Source organism: Trematomus bernacchii, unplaced genomic scaffold (genome assembly GCF_902827165.1).
Source record: "Trematomus bernacchii unplaced genomic scaffold, fTreBer1.1, whole genome shotgun sequence".
Taxonomy (NCBI): domain Eukaryota; kingdom Metazoa; phylum Chordata; class Actinopteri; order Perciformes; family Nototheniidae; genus Trematomus; species Trematomus bernacchii.
In genome coordinates this window covers 2,563,444-2,586,461 of record NW_022987771.1, presented here as the reverse complement: position 1 = coordinate 2,586,461, position 23,018 = coordinate 2,563,444, and the positions used below count along the sequence as shown (strand labels likewise).

Sequence of the window (23,018 nt, the reverse complement as noted above, 5' to 3'; positions counted from 1 at the left end):
TAGAGTACCACTTAATAATTCAATAATTAGAATGATTTATTACGTTGGTCCTGCATCGACACCACTTCTGAGCTTTAATTTGTGTAATAAATTGGATTTGAAGACTAAATACTTAAGATTTAAAACTAAATGTCATGGAGTGTTAAGGATTAACTCAACTTTTGAGGATTTCCCAAGTGTAAAAACGATGCATTCATGGTACGTTATGTACATTTGTGCAAAGCCAGGCTAGCTGTTTCCCCTTGTTTCCAGTCATTATGCTAAGCTAACTAACCTGCACATGACTCCAGCTCCATATTGAACTGACAGAATTGAGAGGTATTGATCCTCTCATGTAACTCTTGGCAAGAAAGCGAAGAAGTCTATTTTCAAATATGTGTTTTATTACTTCAATGGTTTCCTCCTTATGTACTAGATACTTTAAGTGACTACAAGTCCTCATAGATAACTGCTGTGTTTTCAATAATGTGGGTCTGAAATTCCTGTTTTTCAGGTCTCAGGCTCGAAAATGACATTCCCAGAACAAATGACCATACAGTATCTTCCCTTCTAAAAGGGTTAAATTAATAATCTTTTTTCTCAAAGTAATGATAAACCTGTGAGTTGGATGTTGAAAAGTCAGAATCAATATAGATGTTTTTTATTTTAAAGAAAATTCAGATTGAACATAGTAAAAAACTGTAAATTATAGTGTCCGTCCAAAAATTATTTTTTACTTATAGTGAAAACTACCCTTGGATGATGGTAAGGTAGACTAAAAGCTTTAGGAATCCAAAGTACAACATATAATAAGTACCCTGTATCAAGATTGATGCAAAACAAGTGAAATTTGACCTTTTTAGAGAGATTTAGCACAAAAAAAACACTTCTGGTGTCATTTGGGTGGATTTGACCTATCTCTGGCCCCCCTTGGTCGATTTTGATGAATGAAATCTCTTTATAACCGCTAGAGCCAATGGAATCGAGGGAAAGTTCTACACACATCAACACATTAACAAATAAGGAGTGAGAGTGACGCGTGGCCAAAACCGGAAGCTGCATACACTCTGTTGGCTACCATTAGCAGCTAACTTTTTTGCTCCGATTTTTACATAAAAATGGAATTATGGATTATAAATAATTTTTTCAAAGTGACAGACACATTGAATTAACCTATGGATCAACCGATTCAGCCGCGTTTTTTCTCGTTTTAATGCCATTGAACACGTCTTTTGATCAGATTGACAGCTACGGTGAGACGATCTCCCGTAAAAGCTCCGTAAAGGTACGTGTTGTGATGTCTGTGTTTGCTTCCGCTGACGCGAGTTCGGATCGCTCAGTGATGATACTATACCTATTATAATCTGTGGAGTCTCAGCTTTAATCGGATATATTGTATGTGCAGCTACGATAAGTAATAAGGGTATCTTTATCTTGAGTTCTGTGCTAAGTGCGTTAGCATTTTTTCGCTTAGTGCTAATTCAGAGGCTTGGTATTACCCTTGTGTTTTGTTTTGGTAAAAATGGTTCATATCTTCAGTTAGCTGAGATTCTTCCCGTTATTCTGGTGCTACACATTAATAGTTTCATAAATGTTAAGAAGCCCTGAGACACAGTCTCGAAAAAAAACGGTGGGGGGGGTCCACTGGGGGGACCGTCGTCCTTAAGAGGTTAAAGCCCCTGTCACACTGTCCCGAAATTGACACCAGATGGACACACGAATATGGAAGTGTGAATTTCGCACGAAGATGGCCCCGAACCACACACGAAGGCAACATTTACATTACATTTACGACATACAACTGCAACGAAAGTAACAAAAACAATGTAATATCCTTTTACATAATATGTTTACATGATTTTGTTGTGCAATAAAACAACCACATGGACACACGATATGGACAGACGATTTTTTTTGGCATCGGGGCGAAAAATGCCCGATGGCACCGATGATCACACAAAGTAAAGACGAAGATGACACGATTTGACAAGATGCCTTACGAAGGGCAAGATGGACACACGAATTCAACACGAAAATGAACCTTCGCAAGGTCCTTCGGCAATTTTTTGGCATGCCAAAGATTTTGCCACCGCTCACAAAGTTGCTGCCGGAGCCTGAGAAATTCCACCGGCGGTCATACGATGGCTTAAGATGCCCTCACGAATGGCCCGATGTTGTTACGATCAGAGCCGAATTTAAACTTTATCGTGGTGTCAATTTCGGGACAGTGTGACAGGGGCTTTACTATGTCTAAAAAATAAAATGAAATACTCAAACCAAATGTAACATGTAGGTTTAAAGACACATGCATTGGCATAAAGATGGAAATATAATCCAACGGCTACAAACTACATGCACATACATAACACCAAAGCAACAAATACACAGAGATGCACGCTATATATGATCCCAATACCAGTGACACACTTATTACGCCGCTATATAATGTTCATAAAGCGCATCAGGAGAATTCATGGCTGTCCTTGGAAATATTTAAATTGCCCTCCATCACCTGTATATCATTTCCTCTGACAGTTCACAGGTCAAGGGTCAACACACAGAGTCCATAACTCTACTGTAAATGTCATGAGTGCAGCTACAAGGTGGAATATGTGGGTGGATTGATCTGGATCTTTCCCTTTCTGCGTTATACTGCTATATGTGAGGAGAGTCCACAGTGAAAGCTAGAAGTGGTTCACCAATTTCTACATTTATTCTAAAACTGCAGGTCCTTTTAGCATCGCTCTCATAAATGATTCAGCAGCTGGATGGTAGGTAGAGTCAATCCTGTACAATCTGTTGCATTTATTTGGGACAAAAACCTTTTGCGCAAACAGAATGACGACATTGTTTCCTGGAGCTGGTCGCTTGTGGGATATTTTAGACAGCATCAAAGACACATTTGAAAAACAGCGTGTCTTACTTCCCATGATGTTTAGTGGCAGCATGACAAATAAGAAATATAAAGTCTTTGTGAGCCTGAATCAAAGGAACGAGGTGTTAATTGGCAGCTTATGTTCTCGTTCTGGCTCATTACTGAGATAATGTGTGCATTTCAATCTCATAAATGCGGTATTTGCTGGTTAATTGAGACTAAACCAGCAAGCTTTGTGACGTCCTGTGAATTTAAAGGGGACCTATCATGAAAAATGCACTTTTGTACGTCTTTTATACATGAATATGTGTCCCCGGTGTGTCAGGGAACTCACCAAGTGTCAGAAAACACAACCCTCTCTATTTTCCTCCATACCCAAATCTCTAAAAAAAGGGGCTGCAACGGATCTGATAAAAACTGATCCAGATTTGAACACTGTCCTGACGTCAGGACGGTGGCGCTACGGCTATTGGGCCAACTCCACCAATCAGGAGGAGACAACCACGGCCATTGCCATTCGAAAGCGCTGGAGACGCTGTAGTACATATGCCAGGCCTCTAGATGGTGCTGTTGCTCACAGAATCAACCCTTGCTAAAACAGATCTAAAAAATGTCAAATTGAGCAAAATGAGGCATGGCTAAAATGCATGGTATTTAAAAAAAAAAAAAGTATAAATATGCCTTATATAGGTATGGTCCTACACTATATTATTCAAATATAGCATGATAGGTCCACTTTAAGGAATGGCTGTATAAGTGTGTGAGACAAAAAGACAAAAAGGTCCCTCCCCTAGTCGTGTGTGTCAGGTCCAGTTTCATTCAACACTCGGGTAGCATTTGTTTTCATCACCTAAGGATGTGTTGGTAAATGTGCGAGAAAGAGACATAAAGGGTGTGAGGATTTTGGGAAATAAAGGACGGTCAGCCTGTTCTCTGCGAAACTCAGGGGAAATCCAGAAGTAGAAATATTGAATAAACAGCCAGTTGTGTCTGAACAGCACACATGCACAAGTCATTACCTACTTCATTGTCTTATTTGTGATCTTTGTTTCTTTTATTGATGTTCGTGAAATGTAACTTTCCTTTGACGTCAACGTGCACAGACTACAAATAGTAAAAGATTGTATATTTTATTATTCTCATAACATACTAAAGCAACACATCATGTGTAGGTTATGGGATTTATGATATTTGCACTAGTGATGTTACGTTCACGAACGATCCGATTCTTTTGAACGGCTCTTTGGTACGAACGAAGGGAACCGAGTCGTACTTGGTAGGGATGCTCCGATCGCCAATTTTCGGGCAGATTGCCGATCGCCGATTGCCGGAATCAGTATCGGCCAATACCGATCGCCGATCCGATCGAGTGGGCGGGGCCTATGGGGATCTTCCATTTAAAGTGATGTTTAAAACTCAGTTAATGGGGCTCATTCACTGGCGCTTCCACAAACAACAACCAACATCATTATTACATTCAAATGAAGTACATTATTCAAGTTTACATTCACTTTGGATAATAACACGGGAGAAATGAGCGGAAGTGCTCTCTTTTCCTCTCTCTCTCTCCTGACAGCCCACTGATCCAGTAATGAGTGACCCGACAGTGAAGAATAAATATATGTATAACTAGTTTAGCTTGTTCCAGAGGTAGATAAAATAGCTAAGTGTGTTAGGTCTAACTCTTAGTGTGTGTTCTGCTCCGCTCACCGGTCCGTCACAGCGGGTGGAGCTGCAGGATTTCTGCTTCACACACGTTGCATACCGCTATTTTATTGTTATTTTCGGACACCTTAAAATACTGCCAGACCGGTGAAGCCATTTTGGCGAGCTTGTTTTGCAGCGCACAGAGAAAAGTGTCATGTATTTTACGTCATCATTATACGTCATGCGATGGGCTCTCGCGATCGGCATTTTTAGAGAGCACCGATCGATCGGCAGAGAGTGAGTATCGGCCGATATCGATCGGAGCATCCCTAGTACTTAGTGAGAGCCGTTCTTCAGTGGTACAGGTAGACGACGTGTTTTTCGGCTGAAGAAATTAGCCAAACGCGAAAACGCAGCAGCATTTGGATGCACTTCAACAAAAACCTAGGCAATGATCAAGCGGAGTGCAACATTTGTAAAGCCAAAATATCATTTAAAGCAGGGTCAACAAATAATCTCCACCGCCACTTAAAAAAAAACGGCTCTTTTGAACGGCTCTCGGAAAGGAACGGAGCCATAAGATCCGGCTCCCTTCAAAGAGCCGTAATCCCATCACTAATTTGCACTTCCCCTGCTAAAAACAAAACAAAATCAGAATGCACTTATAGTATGCCACATGCGTATTATGGGTGTTATTTTTCAGTTAATCATAGGTTACAGAGACCTTGGTAATTAGACCAATCCCTGCTGATCCTAATGATTTTTCAGAAATGAGTAAATGATGCAGAACATACAGAAGGAGTCTAAGACCAAGTGCAGCCTGAAAGAGCGACACTGAAGCAGCTCCAACCAATCACATGACATCCTATTATCAGTTCAAAACAGTCGGCCATGTTCTGCATGGTATCATATCAAACTAATCGCTTGTTATCAACGCAGTGATGAAAGCACAGGAATGTTTTGTACTGTTCAGTCTGGCTGAGCTGCATGCATCACTGTTAGCTGCTGCAATCATGCAACATCTGTATCGTTCAAAATACCCCACCCCCACCCTCTAATAAAGATCAGAGAGGAAATACAGATCAGTTTAGAAAAGGACTGTTCTCATGTCATATAGAGATACTTAGAAAAAGACATATATGGGAACAAGGGACCCTTTAAAACTCTACACTACCAAAGCTGTATCTAACAGTAATTGTGCATTCTCTGTACAGAAAGGTATATGGGTAGTGCCACCTATGGGTGACCGGCTGTACCTCGCTTCTTCTGTTTGTTGTAGGTGTGAGAATTCACTTTGGGCTGTTTTTATATCATTATATTAGATTGCAGTGTAGGATGAACTCCCATGCTTATTCTCCCCTCGCAGCCTAACTTGAAGATAGAAAGCACAGCAACAGTTTACCCTTTTATGTAACAGATTTTTATTTTTAGCAGCAACATCCCGTCCCCCATGTGTTTTGCATAAGATGGAGTGTTATCTTTATGATTGTCGGAAGAAATGGGACAGAGGGAACATAAAATACACGAAAAGAGACGAGAGGACAGGGTATCAATCACAAAGGCTGAAAGGCATGACTGAAAAAAAAACAGGAAGACAGACAGGAAACGACAGGGACTAATGTAGACGTGAGAGAGAGAGAGAAGAAACTGGCAACTTGAGATAGGATTATTACTGTATTCACTGCAGCATTTCCTTTACACAATTACTGCACAGCACTGCAGAGGAATTAACACCTTCCTAAAAGAGTGGGGAGTTGTGTAAGAAAAATGCCCCTGAAACGGGTGGAGAAGACCTCGTTGAGACACACTTTAGGTGTATGATGATTAAAAGTAAACACACAATAATGTGAGAAAAAGCTGTCATAAAAAATAAAAGGAAACGACTGATGTATACGGTCACTCCACTGTACATGTTACATTTATTTTCAATTTAATAATCCATTCCTTGCACAATTCATGTATGTATAATATCCTGCTTTATATTTTGTTATTGTAAATTTGTATTTCCACATGTATATTTTTTTACTTTTTAATGCTATTTTATTTCTATTTCAGAAATATTTTGAATTGTTTATTTCTAGAGTTTTAATTATTCTTATGTACATTGCTTTGTCTTTTTATGCTGCTGCAACGCAAACATTTCCCAATTTGGGATCAATAAAGTACTAATCTACCTATCCACCTACCTACCTACCTACCTACCTATCCACCTATCTATCCATCTATCCACCTACCTACCTACCTACCTACCTATCCACCTATCTATCCACCTATCTACCTATCTATCCACCTATCTATCTATCTACCTACCTACCTACCTACCTACCTACCTACCTACCTACCTACCTATCTATCCACCTATCTATTTACCTACCTACCTACCTATCTATCTATCTATCTACCTATCTATCCACCTATCCACCTACCTACCTACCTACCTACCTACCTATCTATCTATCTATCTATCTACCTATCTATCTATCTATCTATCTATCTATCTATCTACCTACCTACCTACCTACCTACCTACCTACCTACCTACCTATCTATCCACCTACCTACCTACCTACCTATCTACATACCTATCTATCTACCTATCTATCTACCTATCTATCTACCTATCCACCTATCTATCCACCTATCTATCCACCTATCTATCTACCTATCTACCTATCTATCTATCCACCTATCTATCTACCTATCTATCTATCTACCTATCCACCTATCTAAAGTATTTATATATGGTAGAAGTTTAAAGGTCACAAAGAGAGGGATATAAGAAAATAGATTTTTCCTTTTTGATTCTCTGTCCATTTTATGTCCTGGTTCACACTTCATCCCGCTGAGTCTACAGTACACACAATCCACGGCTTCAACTCTCAGCTGTCAATGCTTCTGCTGAAAATATAATTATTTCAGCAGGAAGGCACAAGCTCTGACAGTGTGAACCTTTTTGATTAAATCCACACAGTCAACCAGTTCCAGCCAAGAGCTCTTTGGTAAAAGGGCACAAGATTACAAAGGGACTACAAACTGTATGACTCTCTGGCTCAGTGATAGTCACACAGGATGGGAACACGTGGATCAGATCCACACTCTGGGTTTCTTTTCCCTTTCTCTTCTAGCTGTCCCAGTCCAGAGAACAGCCCCCTTGTCTAATAGGTGCATCAGTCTTCTTTCGAGTGGCACTTGACCAATCGCTCGCCATTTTAAAGGTCAATAGGAAGCTGTTGTAATGAATCCAATTACTTGTTGAACATTTACAACAGTACAACGGATTTATTGTCATTTGGGATCATTTATAAAACTCAGCTAATGTAGCGCTACCTCCCATGCAGACAAAGTCAAGTAATTTGTCCTTATCTTGAACTTAAACAACTCGTAAATCCACTAGGACTAAAGTCTGTTCCCACAGAACTCCACAATGTTCTTCTTTAAGATGACTGAAAGACTTGCAGGCCTATACACATGGACTAAAACACACATATGAATCATCATCCTCACAATGGGCTTCTTTTTCTAGATGTTTTTGGGCATACACTAAAAACATTTTTGCTCACCACTCCCACTTTTAAAGGGACCGTTATATGGTCATTTACTGGTTCATATTTGTGTTTTGTGCTTCCAGTGTGACATGTTTACAAGCTTTAACGTTAACAAATGTCTTAGGCCCCGCTCACACGGGAACGTTTGCGTTTATGCACAGTATGCGTATTCAAAAAAGTCTTCCGTTCACATGCATTCGTTTCATTTAACGTGTCTGTTCAAACGAGACCGCTGGAAACGCTGTAGTACATATGCCGGGACTGTAAGTGGCGCTGTAACTTCCGCCAAAATACACCAAAAGTAGCGAAGAAGAGCAGCCCAGCAGCCCCCGCCGCAATGTTGCCATGGCTACCCTTCTGTTCATGCCCCGCGGTGTATTTAGCAACATGTAGTTCATGTAATTCTCCATGTCCACTTGTTGCTGATGGTTGTGGTAGAGGACAGGGGCGGACTGGCCATCTGTAGAATCTGGAGAACCACAGAACGGCCGGTCGTCAAGGGCCGTTGACGGCCGGTCGGCCCTTTACATTTAAAAAAAAAAAAGTCATCATTTAAGTTGCGCTTACGGCCGACAGAGGGCGACAGCGGCCGCTAATGCAGTTGTGTGGTTCTTGTCTGTCAAATAATCACACACGAAGAAGAAAAAAGACCGGCCACACGAAGGCCCTCGCGCGGAGGGTCCGCCACCGCCACATTAAGTGCTGTTCCCAAACCAACGAGTGTGGAGCGGTGTGGAGGGGGAGTGGGCTATCAAGCCCTCAAACAGCGAGTCTGCAGCGGTGCTGACTGGAGACCGGTCTCTACCTGACCGGAGTCACGCTGTGTGTCCGTCAGGTAACACGCTGTTTACAAACAGTTCCAGCAAACATCCACTGATAAACTCGCAGGTGATGCATATAAATGATGCATATAAATGTCGCAAATTGACAGACCTTTTTGACAGCAGCGCTGCTACAAGCACTATCAGCAGCAGCTTAGAACAAGTGCAAGATGATGAAGAGAATGATGAGGGCGCAAGTTCAGATATACAGCCAGCCTCCTGCGTTCATGATGAGGGACAGAGTTGAGCTGGTGGAAGAACCAGCTCAACTGGCACATGTGCAGGGCAAGAGCAAGAGGTGGGTGAGAATTATCCCTTGAACTCAGTGGCGTTTTCTCCTGGAGGCCAAGGGAAGCCAGGCTTCCCCTGTTTTTTTGGATTGTAGTTATAATTTTAATAAATAAATAAAAACACTTCGTTTAGTTTCGGTAAATATTCTGCCGGCCCATCTCTCCCCCATTCTCATTGAGTATTTTACAAAGAGTGAAACAGTGCCCCTCTAGATGTTATGGTGAAACAGTAGATTCCACTCTGTTTCGAGAGGAGGCTAGCCGAAATTGGCTTCCCTTGGTGAAAAGAAATTGAGGGATTGACCAATCAGATGAGGCTCACGTCATGCCTCACAATCCAACCAAATCGCATCAACTTCAGTTCGTACTGTAACTGTCATCACCACCCTTAAAAAGTAGCAAGCAACTGAAGCAAGTGCAATTATGGAGGGTGGAGATTTGGATTATTTCATAATAAATAATTTTACTAAACTTCCGCTACTACAGCAGCAACTCAAAATGAAATCTGATGACAGGCCAATGCCCAAACTGGAGCTGTGTACAGAAAGGAAAAAAGGAGCGAATCGGACGTAAAACTTTAAATAATAAACAGCGGATTTCTAACATTTGACATTTCATGTGGCCGGACTGGGTCAGTTTCCAGGGCTGAATTTTAGTCCCAGTCCGCCCCTGGTAGAGGAGCTGTATATTTTTGCACTAATATCTGTAGCATGGTCAGTAGCAGTAGCTACTGACAGGAGGAAGTGTGTGTGGCGATTGCTGGTATTCAGCGGGATATAGTAATTTCCTCAGCATATGGATAAATGCAACGGGGAAGTTAACTGAAAGAAACCGAATCTGTGGATATTGCATCGACCGACGTCTCCGTGGAGAGGACCCGCTCAGAAAAGAGAGATATTCTCTACAAACACCGGGTGAGATCCTCCTTTGTCAATATAATGGATCAATGCATGAAATCTGACTCTGTTTATTTTGTTTAAGGAGTATATTGGGCGTTAACTATTCTGGTTTGCCTTTTATAATATTATTTCATTCAAGAACCCCTTGTGCGTTTAATTAACACAGCTATTTTTGATAGTTGCTACAGCAGTGAGCAGGAGAGGTGGGGAGAGGTGGGGAGAGGCGGGGCTATCGTTATTTTTTCAGGAAATATTCGTATAGAGGCGATTACGCGGACTCGGTTGACCCCCCAGAGCGTTTCGTTTGCAAATCTATCCACCTTGGGACCCGTTATCGTTTGTGGGGTCAGTTTCTATCGGCCTCGTGTAAATAATAGGGCTATACGCAAGAGAAACTATGCAGATACAAGCAGTTTTCTCCTCGTGTAAACGGCGCCTTAAGCTGGTCTGGAAGTAAACAAAAGATCCAAAGTCTTTATCAAACATGCATGATACAATGCTAGCGCTGCTTGCTAACTCACCTAGCCATCACCATCGATATGTATCAATGTGTTTATTTTTTATCGCTGATATTGGGTAGTTTATACTTGAATCAACATTTCAATTCAGATCGATGGATGGTTTCCTAGGCCCTAGGGTTTTTTAAATCAAAACTAAAAACACACTTCTTCTCTCTGGCCTTCTAGTTAGAGCGGAGCACGACTCCTGACTTTTCCTTGTGTTTTTTTTTATTTGATTTTGTATATATATCTGTTGTAATTTATTGTCTTTTATTGTGATTGTAGTAATGTGTTTTTATTACATGTACAGCACTTTGGCTCGACCAAAAATCGCTTTTAAATGTGCTGTATAAATAAAACCTGATTTGATTTGATTCACCCCTATTAACCTGTGCCTTCACCGTGGCATTCTTACTGTACACCGCTCAAGGACATTTGCACACACACACACACACACACACACAGTTTTAACCCGCGGCTGTGTAATGGATAGACATCAGAGTCAATTCTAAAATCGATGCTATTACCTTCTGTGCTATAGCCACTGTGAAAATGATATCTTCAAATGATCAATTTCTGAGCATTCTTCAGGTCGCACTCATGCACACACACATGTGCACACGTTTGCTCGTCCCGTAGTTATCTTAAGGATAATGGAGGTGGGTGAAGAAGACGGTGAAAGTCATAATAGGTTTTTGATTAACTGCATTGATTCAACAGAGATAAACTGGCTGGCTGGTTTACGTTGGTTGCGTGTGCTTGTCAAGAGATTAGACAGCTTTACTTGGTAAGACCACCATGATGTGAACAGTAACATTTCATGGTGCGTTATCCATACTTGCAACGTCAATTTTATATAAAAAATAATTCATTGAATGCACTTTTTTTGACTTTTTTCTTCCCACTCTTGTCTTCAGGGTTCAAATCGTTTGAAGGGTACCTATTTGCTGCAACTGTGCCTGTAGCGCTGCATAATAAATGCACATACTCAAACATAGAAAACCATGTTTTGCACACACCCACGCACAAACACACACACACACACACAATCTGTCGGACATATTCTCCTGCCCAACGAAGACACAAAACATCACTGACAGCCTATAAATCGTTGCCACACTCCGGTGCACACACAAGCATAAGCAGTTGGCAGCAGCGAGCTGGTAATAAGTTAAAGGGACATGGGAGGAAAGTGCTTGTCGTGCAGAAATTACCAACAATGATGACAGGTCTGTTCATTTCACACTGATAGCCTGGTGTCTCCATGAGAGGATTCACATACAGTTACCACGGTTTCAGACACCATGTGTGTAGCTTCACATAGAGTGTTTACACAACAGAGGTTACAGGTTACTTTCTAAAGCATTCACCCTTAATTGTTTTTATTTCATTTGAAAACGCGTTCCCCGAGCTAAACTGGAGAGACAACACTCTGATAATGATGTTGTTGATTCTGGAGCTGCTTCATAAGGCTGTCCCTGGAAACATTTGTAAGTATTTGGGATGGGAACTTTTCTGTTTCACAGCATGGAGCCCTTAATCCAAATAACAATTATTTTTAAGTCCCACGGAGGGAGTCACTTATTCAGTGAAAATTCACTAAATTCAAAATGGCATGAAACACTCTATGAAAGGCTTGCTTAGGGAGGGGGAAATATCAATCAATGTAGTTCTATTTGAATAAGTTTGCTTGAAGTTTTGAGGCTGATGGCAGTGGCATGACGCACACGAGAGGATTTTCAAATCTACGGACATAATGACAGGTTAAACCCATTTTATATATTAAATTGGTGAGGAAGCACCCACCAGATGATTCAGTCAAGACGCAGGACCACATTCTGCTGGCGACAGAAGGTTGGACTTGTGTGCTATGTTTGGCAATGGAAAGAAAGTCATACCGTTGTAATACCATATCTCAACAAACCTTTCTTCTTCTTATCACTGTCCACTTGGCTCGTGTATTGGCGACTACAATATTCATCATGATGCACGTGTTGCAACACTGTAAGCAAGTCAATATATTGCCTTTTTAGTAAATGATTAATTCTGTAGCATCCAACATCTGAGCTACTGTCTGACAAAAGTCCTCTCAAGAAAGATATCATTGAGTAATTATAAGCATATGGGTTCTTCAAGGGGACAGTAGCACAACATATTTCGATACTTAAAGGTGGGGTAAGTAATTTTGGAGAAACCAGCTCGAGTGCGCTAGAATTTGAAAATACGCAACCGGAAAAAATCTGCCACTTCCTTACAGAGCCCCTCCTCCAACACACACGAACGCGCACATGACCAATGAGGGCACGAGATAAGTCTGTGCACAGATGGAAGGCTGACAGGCAGGTAGGCCATCCAGTTATTTTAGCCGGGCCGGCTAAAATGATTGGTCGTGCTTTTTACAGTATTACAGCTTCCACAGATGACATTTTTTTATGTATTTATTGTCAAAGCATTTAATATATTCATTGCTATCGGGATGTTAAGAGCATTCCATGGAAAATAACAAAAAGTGTTTCTGAAATAAATTACATACCCCACCTTTAAGTGTATCTGTATTGTCTAAGCTCAGGAGAGTAACGTTGTATTCCTTCTGTGGGCAGTCATGTTTCTATTAACACTACTACACAGCAGCAAGTTGGGGACACTTCCAGGTCAGCTCACCAATATTGGCTTTTCCAGGATCCTGCTCAATATTCAATTGCCAATCCAGTTGATAACATTATGTCTGTAATACCTCATACTAAAAGGAGAATGTGGGCAGATAATCTCTTCAGATCAGCATTGAATAAGAAATACATTCGCCCAATTATCCGTTTGTGTGGCGCCAGCATTAGACACGTGTGTATTCCTTGGAGAAGATCACCTATTATTCATAAACGTCCATTGGCGCCATTTCACACACACACACACACACACACACACACACACACACACACACACACACACACACACACACACACACACACACACACACACACACACACACACACACACACACACACACACACACACACACACACACACACACACACACACACACAGTATCATTGTGTAAAATGTTATAATAAACCAAGTGTCAAACAATACTATGCATGTCCTCAGAAACTCACACTTAAACAGAGCCTATGCATATTCAATCAAGGAGTTCATTCATTAAACCAGGCTACACACATGTGAACACGTGAGCTCAGCATCAGTGTTCTGTGAGACACTTTGATAAAACCAGATCAAAGGAAAATGTGGAAGAGAGGCATTTAAGACGTCCTACGATAGCACTCCTTAAACAGCCCCTGTAATTGGCTTTAAGATCACGTGGCTGAATAAAAATGAGGCTACAAATGTCTTTAAACAAGCCCTAGAAATGATGCACTTAACAAAGCACACACACACACACACACACACACACACACACACACACACACACACACACACACACACACACACACACACACACACACACACACACACACACACACACACACACACACACACACACACACACACACACACACACACACACACACACACACACACACACACACACACACGTCTGCTCAGGTGATAAGGACTGGTTTGCCAACTACAGTACACATGGCAAATTCCAACAAAATACTCAAGAGCATTGTTGAATACACCTGTCTGCTGGAATTTGATTTTGCACATTCACTTCCCTCCTAAATCTACTCAGTCCATGTCTGTCAGCTCCAATTCCACATGTCTGCTCACCCACCCCTACAAAGCCTCTCTTCCTTTATATCCTGCCTCTTTCATTCACCATCTACCTTTCTCTTTCTCACATCCCTTGTACTTGGTCTCTTCACCTTCACCCTATGTGCAACCCTCTTGCTATTTCCAACACTGGACCCCTTTAATCCACTGTCCCCCTCTGAATGTTTCCCATATCTTGTTGTGGACGTCTTGTCCCTTTCCCAATCCTTCATTTTCCCCCCCATGCTCTCAATCAATTATAAATCTTAGCTTGTTCTCTTTCAACACACTTTCTTTGTCACGGCTTATTCCTTTTCTCCGTCTCACGCTCTCTGTGCTTCTCTCTAACATCGTGTTCCCATCTCCATTTCCATCCCCCCCTCTTTGCGCATCCCCATACTTCCAAAGCTTGGTGTTATGCTAAGGCAGTTTTGCCACACTTACCACTGCACATCCTTTCCTCTATCCTCTGTTAAAGCCTGCCTTAAATCCAGTGGGAGCCAGGCATGTTGCACAGCATTCATTTTGCATCTTCACTCTCTTTCTACTCATCTTTTTGTAAAGTGGATAGAAGAAGGGTTGCCTGACACATTTGTATGTAGTTCATTCCCACTTCCCACTCTCCCGTCCCCTGTGTTCCTTTACCTTGAGCAGGCGTACAGATGGCAGGAAGGCTGCGTGGCACAGTTTCCTGATGGTCCAGTTGATCGGCCGTGGTGCATCCAGCTGGTTCATGGTTCCCCCTCTTCACGGTGCAGCCACTGGTGCCTGGGACCAGGATCAATGCTGCCCCACAAGGGGGGCAAAAAAGGGAGAGGGTCTCCAACTCCAACTGCCTAGAAGCACGCAAGTCCCAGGGCATGACCCACGACGGACAACCATCAAACGCAACCGCCGCCGACGTGAAGCCTTTAACCCCCCCGAGCAGACGGAGCTCTCACCTGGTCTGCACTCTGCCCTCCCTCCCCCCCAGCCCACTCCTCCTCTCCGGCCCACACAGATCCAAAGAGTCCGAGGCAAGCCAAACCCGGAGCGCCAGGAACATCTGATTCCTCTTCCACCAGGAGCCCAAGTGCACTCAGCTCTGGCGCGAAAAAAAAAGCCCAAAGTGTACTGTATTTTCCAAACAATGGAGGAGAGCGCAGCAACGCACAACAGAGATGAGAGTGTGCAGTGTGAGAAGGATGCAGGTAGAGAGAGGGAAAGAAGAGAGAGAAAGATGGAAGAGAGATGGAGATGTGAGGAGAGACGAGCAGTGCAATGCAGTGCAGTATAGCGCAGAGGGGAGAGGAGAGTAGCGCAGAGCGCATAAACGGAGCAGCCTGACAGGCAGCGGCTTAGATTTGGGCTGCAGGCACTCCACTGTCTCAAGATGAGAGGAGGAGAGAGAGAGGGGGAGAGAGACAGAGAGATGGAGGGAGAGAGTCAAAATGGGGTGACATAAAATAAGATCCAACACAACTGATGAACAAGCTGAAATTGAACCTATGAGGATAGGATGCAACAGAAAAAAAAGGAATGTCTTCTTCTGCGCATGGGAAAAAAGACATGCGATGGAGTGAGACAGAGGGGAAAAGAGGGGGAGGGAAGGATGGAGAGAATACGAGGATGAGGGACTGTTTGGCGGTCGAAATGGGAAATGGGTGAAGTGGAGTCAAATCTCTGTCTTTTAGATTGAGCGTGAGGACTGTACAACATGAACAACTTGTTAGTGTGGCAGCAGAGAGGAGTACGACCTACTTACTGTTGCACCTGTGACATTATCTCTAAAGTGGTGACATGTCAACTGTACTGTCAACTTTGTTTGTCACATATGAAGACACATGAAGGGCACACGGAGAAGAATGAAGCTTTTAAACGCGAAATCCATCCAAGTATTAGGGCGGTTTGGGGTCTTGCTCAAGGGCACCTCTGCAGTACTAAGGAGGCAAACAAAGGTACAAGTTCAAACCTTATACTCTGTACTTTTATATCCTAGATCTCATTGTTTCAGTCACTACCCATGAACATAAGAGATGGTCAGAACGTAGATGAACTTATTAATCAAGAGCTATTTCTTTATGGCTAGCTTCTCACCGTAATGATCTTGGACGACGTCAACGCCTGCTGACACCAGAAATAAAACACCTGTCTACCTCACACACCTTTTTACACACCATAATACCCTCACTTGTATACAAACACTTGAGATCCTTTCTGAGGTAGTCACTGTTATCAATGTTACACGATCAAGGTCATACATTGATTACATGACTTTCCAACCGCTTGTGTTAATTAAATAACAAATGCATCAAAAGGCAGGTGTCTGATTTCACTCTTCAGAGGACAAGAGAAAATGACAGTAGTGGAGGTGGATTGGGTGCTTATGGCAATGATTGTTATAACAAACCTGATCAAGTTAAGGACCCAATCGCTTTAACAATGGACAGAGCAGTTGCAGCAGGTGAGGCGTTGGGGGGGGGGACACATGCAACACAGCCATCCAACGAGTAAAAGCTCTAAACTTTATCGACTAATTTATATCCCTGTTGTTCGTCCAGTGCTATCTGTAGCTTCAGTGTTTTTTTCACAGGTTTTTTGAGCAGTGGAAAAGTTCCTCACTGTGTCGTCCCAACTCCCAACAATCCTAACAATCTCTTATGACTAACTTTTTCTTAATCAGCGTTTTCTGGTACAGAACAATAGCCTCAGACTTGTAGCTACTGAGTTTCATCCCGACTGCTTCACACTGCAAATCGCCCCAGTACGTACTGAAGGTCACGGTCCAACAGAACCACATCATCTACAAAGAGCAGAAACGCAATCCTGAGACATTCTTCCCCCCCGGCTGCACCTTGAGACCCTCTACATCAGGGATGGGCAACTTGGATGGTGGTGGGGGCCACACAATGTATGTACTGGCCACCAGGGGGCCGCAGATTCACTTGGAACACACACACACACACACAAATTCCATGTATTGTATGTAATTATTAACATATATACTAAGTCTGACATCTTCATTGACATTTTACAATCTTTCAGGGAACATCCTGTAAGAAGCTCACTAAACAAATATCAGTTCACAGAAATGTTATTTAATTTTTACAAGTGGCATGTTTGTATTGAACAGGTCATTTAACAGTGGAATAAAACTATTTTAAACTATTGGAAAGCACGGAAAATGTGTGTGCATTGAAATTAACCATTAAGATGACATAAACATGAAGTCATGAACACTAACCCAGACATTAGTTGCCTAACTTGAACCTAAGACACTTGTAGCCTGTCTCTGGCTCTCTGCTGACGCTCAATAAGGGGAATGTCAACACAGACACCTGCCAACCCACACTCTGCTGTTCTTCAGCGCCGCTCCCCCTCCCGCTGAAATTATGAATGAAAAGCGTATAGTAATCATAGATAACACGGCAGGGTCTGTGACAGTTTGTTTTCATCTGATTTCAAATAAACAAAGTCTTGGTTTTTAGAATATTGAACTTGTTTCGCCAAATTCAGATGATAAATACAACTTTGAAGCTTGTAAAGGCATAATTACAAGCGGCAACTTAACACAGCCGGTGTTTCTTGTGAGTGTTTCCCCGGGAAACAAACACAATACACACAAACGCGTAACAGATTATTTTGCGGTATTTGGCTGCCGAACGAAATCATGTACGCAGCTCGCGACGTAGCTAGGAGTCTAGTGGACGGTATCAGTACTACAAGTAAAACAATAAAAAATATTATTTTTTTAATATTTTCTTTTATTAATTACATTGTTTATAAATTAATCTGATGGCCGCAAAAAGAGGAGGTGGGGGCCGCCATTTGCCCATCCCTGCTCTACATGCAAATCACAAAGAGAATCCATGAAAAGGTGCAACGCTGGCAGAGGGCAACAATCTCTGAACACGTGCTTGACTCTGTGCGGTGTACACAGATTCCTTTTTCACTAAAATAGGACACATTACAGGAGTATTCACATCTAGATAAAAGAACATGTGTGCCCTTTAAAGTCTCTAGTGAAACAAACAGAATGAACAATGTATTCATATATTTAGGATTATCTATTCCTAGAATAAAATGAATATGTTTAAACAGGCTCTTTACACCAAATGTCCTTTATTAAACAACTGTAAGATGCAAATATTTGGAGTTGTACACTGTACCAGCAGCTCAGGAACACATTCTTCCAGTCATCTTACTATGGAAAGCGTATTCCTTTTCACCCAAATAGGATTTGTTTAACTGAGACCCTTACAGGGGTATTCACATTTAGATAAAAGAAAATGTGTGCCTTTAAAGTCTCTAGTGAAGCAAACAGAATAAACAATGTATTCATATATTTAGAATGATCTATTCCTAGAAAAAATGTATAGTTTAAATAGGCAAATGCCCTTAGTTAAACAACTGCAAGAACCAAATTGAGTTGCACGTTGTACCAGCACCTCAGGCACAAATTCCTGCAGTCATCTCACTATGGAAAGCATACACGAGTATGGAAAATATGTTGTATTAATGTATTCACAAGCCCGATATAATCAGGTTTGATAAAGGTTAAATAGTTATTCTCATTGTTTTGGTTGCATTAAAAATTAGCATTTTCAATTGGTTCATGCCTACAACCATCCTAAAAACTGTACTTAAAGGTGGGGTAAGTAATTTTGGTGAAACCCGCTCGAGTGCGCTAGAATTACGCAGCCGAAAAAAATCTGCCCCTTCCTTCAGACTTCCTTACAGAGCCCCTCCTCCAACACACACGAACGCGCACATGACCAATGAGGGCACGAGATAAGTTTGTGCACAGATGGAAGGCTGACAGGCAGGTAGGCCATCCAGTTATTTTAGCCGGCTCAGATGATTGGTCGTGCTTTTTACAGCGCCACGGCTTCCACAGATGACATTTTGTTATGTATTTATTGTCAAAGCATTTAATGTATTTATTGCTATCGGGATGTTAAGAGCATTCCATGGAATATAACAAAAAGTGTTTCTGAAGTGAATTACCTACCCCACCTTTAAGGAACTACAATCAATGAGGTAGAGCTCTCAAAGACTTCAATTCCTGATTATAACCAAACCAACAAATGAACACTATTTGCCGGCTATTGTCTCCGGCAAGTGGCGCATCTATTAAACTCAAACACCAAAAGGCTTGTCACAACAATGATTTGAAAAACACAAATTAACAACTCTGTTTGTGATAGATTTGGCATGTTTGGACTTGCTGAGGAGTGATTGAGTGTAATTCTGTAGGGATACATGCACTGAGGGTTTGAGTGGTGTTGAAAACATGATGCAACCCGTTACGGCTCAACACGGCAAGTCAACGGTCCACCATCGGCCGACAGTGAGCGTCTGGTTTTTGTTTTTTCCATTTGTCCTGATTTGTTGGCACTTCTCAGCCTTTGACACTGGCTTTTAAGGCAATATAGTTTGTTGAATTGAGGGTGGAGAGAATTACTCTGGTTGGCTGGTCAGCTTAAGCGAATCAATGCACGAAAAGAGAACGGGAAGTGAGGAAACCAGGCAGAAGACTACAGTATAGAGGGCACAAACACAGAAGGCTTTTCTAATATTTCCACTTATCTGATCATTCCAGGGAACAGATATGTTCACAACACAGATATCTGGATGTGGGTGAGCAAGTATGGAGTGAAAGTGTTTGGCGAATGCTGCTTTGTTTCAAGTATGTATTAGAAATGGCTTATATACTGTATCTCCAATCAAGTCTTCCAGTTTCCTTATTTGAATTACGATTACAGTCTAACGCTGCCTGCTGGTATGGAGAGTAATTTCCTCTCACCTAGGCGCATAATGTACATACTAATTTTCCATTAGCTGTAATTTTTGCGGTGTGTTCAAGAGCGATTTCTTCACCAAGAAGCAGGCGATAAAGGCGATGCAACACTTTGTTACTGCTAGTTATTGGATGTCGGTTTGTTGTCTATAAAGGGCTTCAAGGTTCAAGGTTCAAGGTTCTTTATTGTCAATCTGACATAGCTACAGAGTAATTATGCAGTTGAAAATCTTATGTCACAGGCTTCTCCAACAATGCAACATAATAACATAACATAATAACAATAAGAGCAAGAGCAATACAAAAATAATAATAGTTATAAAAATGAAATAAAGTTATGATGTGGAATAGTGCAGTATGAGTCTATATACAAGTTATTGGAATGATATATATATATTAGGTATTAGATACATACTACTGAGTAGCAGATGAATGTTTGATGTTGTTTCAACAGTTCAATTTTTTAACAGTCTCACTGCCCGCGGGAAGAAACTGTCTCCGAATCTTCTTGGCTTAAGATGTATTACACATTGTTACTCTAAAATAAATGTTTTAAGTTGATGTCACTATAAACATTTTGCATAAAATATCTGAATATTCTTGTGCCACATATGCTCTAACTTTACCGTGGCATGAATCAGTGCACATACAAGCTGAGCTTATAAAATGGACATACAAAGCGGGCAGCTAGTCATACATTTGAGATTACATTAAAAGTAACCTTGAGGAAAGATGTAAATCTAAGAAGCAAGCGATCCATAAAGAAAAATAAAGAAGAAAGAGTAAAACTTTATGAATCAAGTCTTTTTCTCCCTTAAAGGTCCCCTATTATACTGTTTTTCATCAATATATTATAGGTCTCAGATATATACAAACATGTCTCTGAAGTGTTTGGCTCCAAACACCAAACAGATCATTGCAGCATCCCATAATCCCCTCTGTTTCAGCCCTGTTTCCAAAGTGCTGATTCTCTGTCTGTTACTTTAGATGAAAATAAGGAGCCCCTCCCCACGCCCCTCTGAGAGATATTTGGTTAAAAAGAACACAATGGTGCTCTAGGAGGAGATTCAGGTGATAAGGTGGGGGGGGGGGGGGGGGTTACATTGGTTGGTTATTGGCTAATGGTTACACAAGCCAACAAATCGTTATGACATCATAAAGTGGCCAAAATCTGATCAGCTCGATTTCAGACAGGTTTTTATATAAATGGATCAGGACAAAAAGTGAGAGAATCTTTGTTCCTGAAACTTTCAGAATCTCTTTGCACAGAGGGGACACATGTTGATGTAGAAGAGACATGAAAAAGTGGATTTTGCATAATAGGTGACCTTTAAACGAAACCCAAAACAATAGCTGCTGCAATGCAACACACACACAATTAAATATATATTATAATATTGCTGGTATTGGTATTTCAATACATTAATGATAGTATAGACTCTCTCTCTGTATATGTTATAATTACTCTCCTGAGTCACCACCTCACAGCCAGGGACTGACATTAAGAATAACCACTTCACGGACCACCGGATACCCCGGGGACCTCCGAGACTTCTGGGAGATCTGTCTGTCATCACACAGCTAGTGGAGATGTGTGTGTGTGTGTGTGTGTGCGTGTGTGTGTGTGTGTGTGTGTGTGTGTGTGTGTGTGTGTGTGTGTGTGTGTGTGCGTGTGTGTGTGTGAGAGAGTAGGGGTTGGTAGGAAGTGAGCATGAGAGTGTGCTTTGAGCCCTCAAGCCTTTCACTTCACATGTCTCCATCACACCCCATGCAATGGTTCAACACATGGAGCATCACTCTGCACTGCCTGCATCCTGACTGTAGATGGCAACCTTTTAATACACAACACACACTAAGTCTAGGCTCTATCATTCAAAAACGAGTCCTATATGAGGCTGCAATAACAATTCTGAATCATTATCAAACTACAAGTTGCTTCACTTTAGTAGAACTAAAAAGACTGGCTTTTTATTATTATATATATTAGGATACTGAGCAGAGGAAGTCAAAGCCTGCATTGTTGTACAAGCAACAAGCAACACAAACTGAAACCACCAGAGGGCAGTGCTTCAACACACCTGCTGCAGACAGAGTGTTTGTTTTATCCTCTCACTCTTCTTGGCTACACTAATTATCACAACATGAAAACGGTTTTAAAACAGTGGCACAGAGCAAGACCAGACAAGATGAGATTTAATTCTCTCCCCGTTATTCATTTTGTCCCAGAGGGAGTTTAACTTGGCAGATGAGGGATGCAATTACTGTGAATTGTGCACTGAGAGGTTGATGATGAAGTACAATATGTTTCCAAAAATGTTTTGTTGCTCACGTTCTCAGATCAGTGGGATCAAGAATCTTAGCTTACAGTGAAATTGGAAGGACTTGTATTTTTATGCATAAAACAGAATACACTATCCACTTTAAAAGACTCTTTCCTGGATTCATTGCATTATTACTGTGCCAACTACAGTCACTTAAAGGTCTCCTATTATACTCTTTTTCAAGAATATATTATAGTTCTCAGATATATACAAACATGTCTCTGAAGTGTTTGGCTCTAAATACCAAACCGATGATTGCAGCATCCCATAAACTCCTCTGTTTCAGCCCTGTTCTAAAAGTGCTGATTCTCTGTCTGTAGCTTTAAATGCTAATGAGCGGCTGCTGGCCACGCCCCTCTGAGAGATGATTGGTTTTAAAAAAGACATTTACATTACATTACATTTCATTTAGCTGACGTTTTTATCCAAAGTGACTTACAATAAGTGCATTCGACCAAGAAGATACAAACTTTAAGAAAACTGAATCATATAAGTACATTCGGTTTCATAGAGCCAAACCATTTTAAGTGCTACTCAACTGGCTTTAGATAAGCCAGTCCTTTATTAGTGTATAAGTGCTTTGTTAGTATGTAAGTGCTTTGTTAGTATATAAGTGCTTTTTATTTTGTTTTTTATTTTTCATTGTATTGCTCG

The 23,018-nt window shown here is 41.4% G+C and overlaps 1 protein-coding gene across 2 annotated transcripts in view; it reads right to left on the bottom strand.

Moving 5' to 3' along the window:
* Positions 1-23,018, bottom strand: part of trpm3 (transient receptor potential cation channel, subfamily M, member 3) — a 180,354-nt gene that overhangs the window by 124,967 nt on the left and 32,369 nt on the right. The window contains exon 1 of one of the 2 annotated variants that reach the window (XM_034148834.1): positions 14,910-14,999. The exons of the other annotated variant lie outside the window; for it this stretch is intronic. Coding sequence (XP_034004725.1) covers positions 14,910-14,999 — 90 coding nt within the window. Of the gene's footprint in view, positions 1-14,909; positions 15,000-23,018 lie in introns of those variants that run through there. 2 annotated transcript variants of the gene reach the window in all.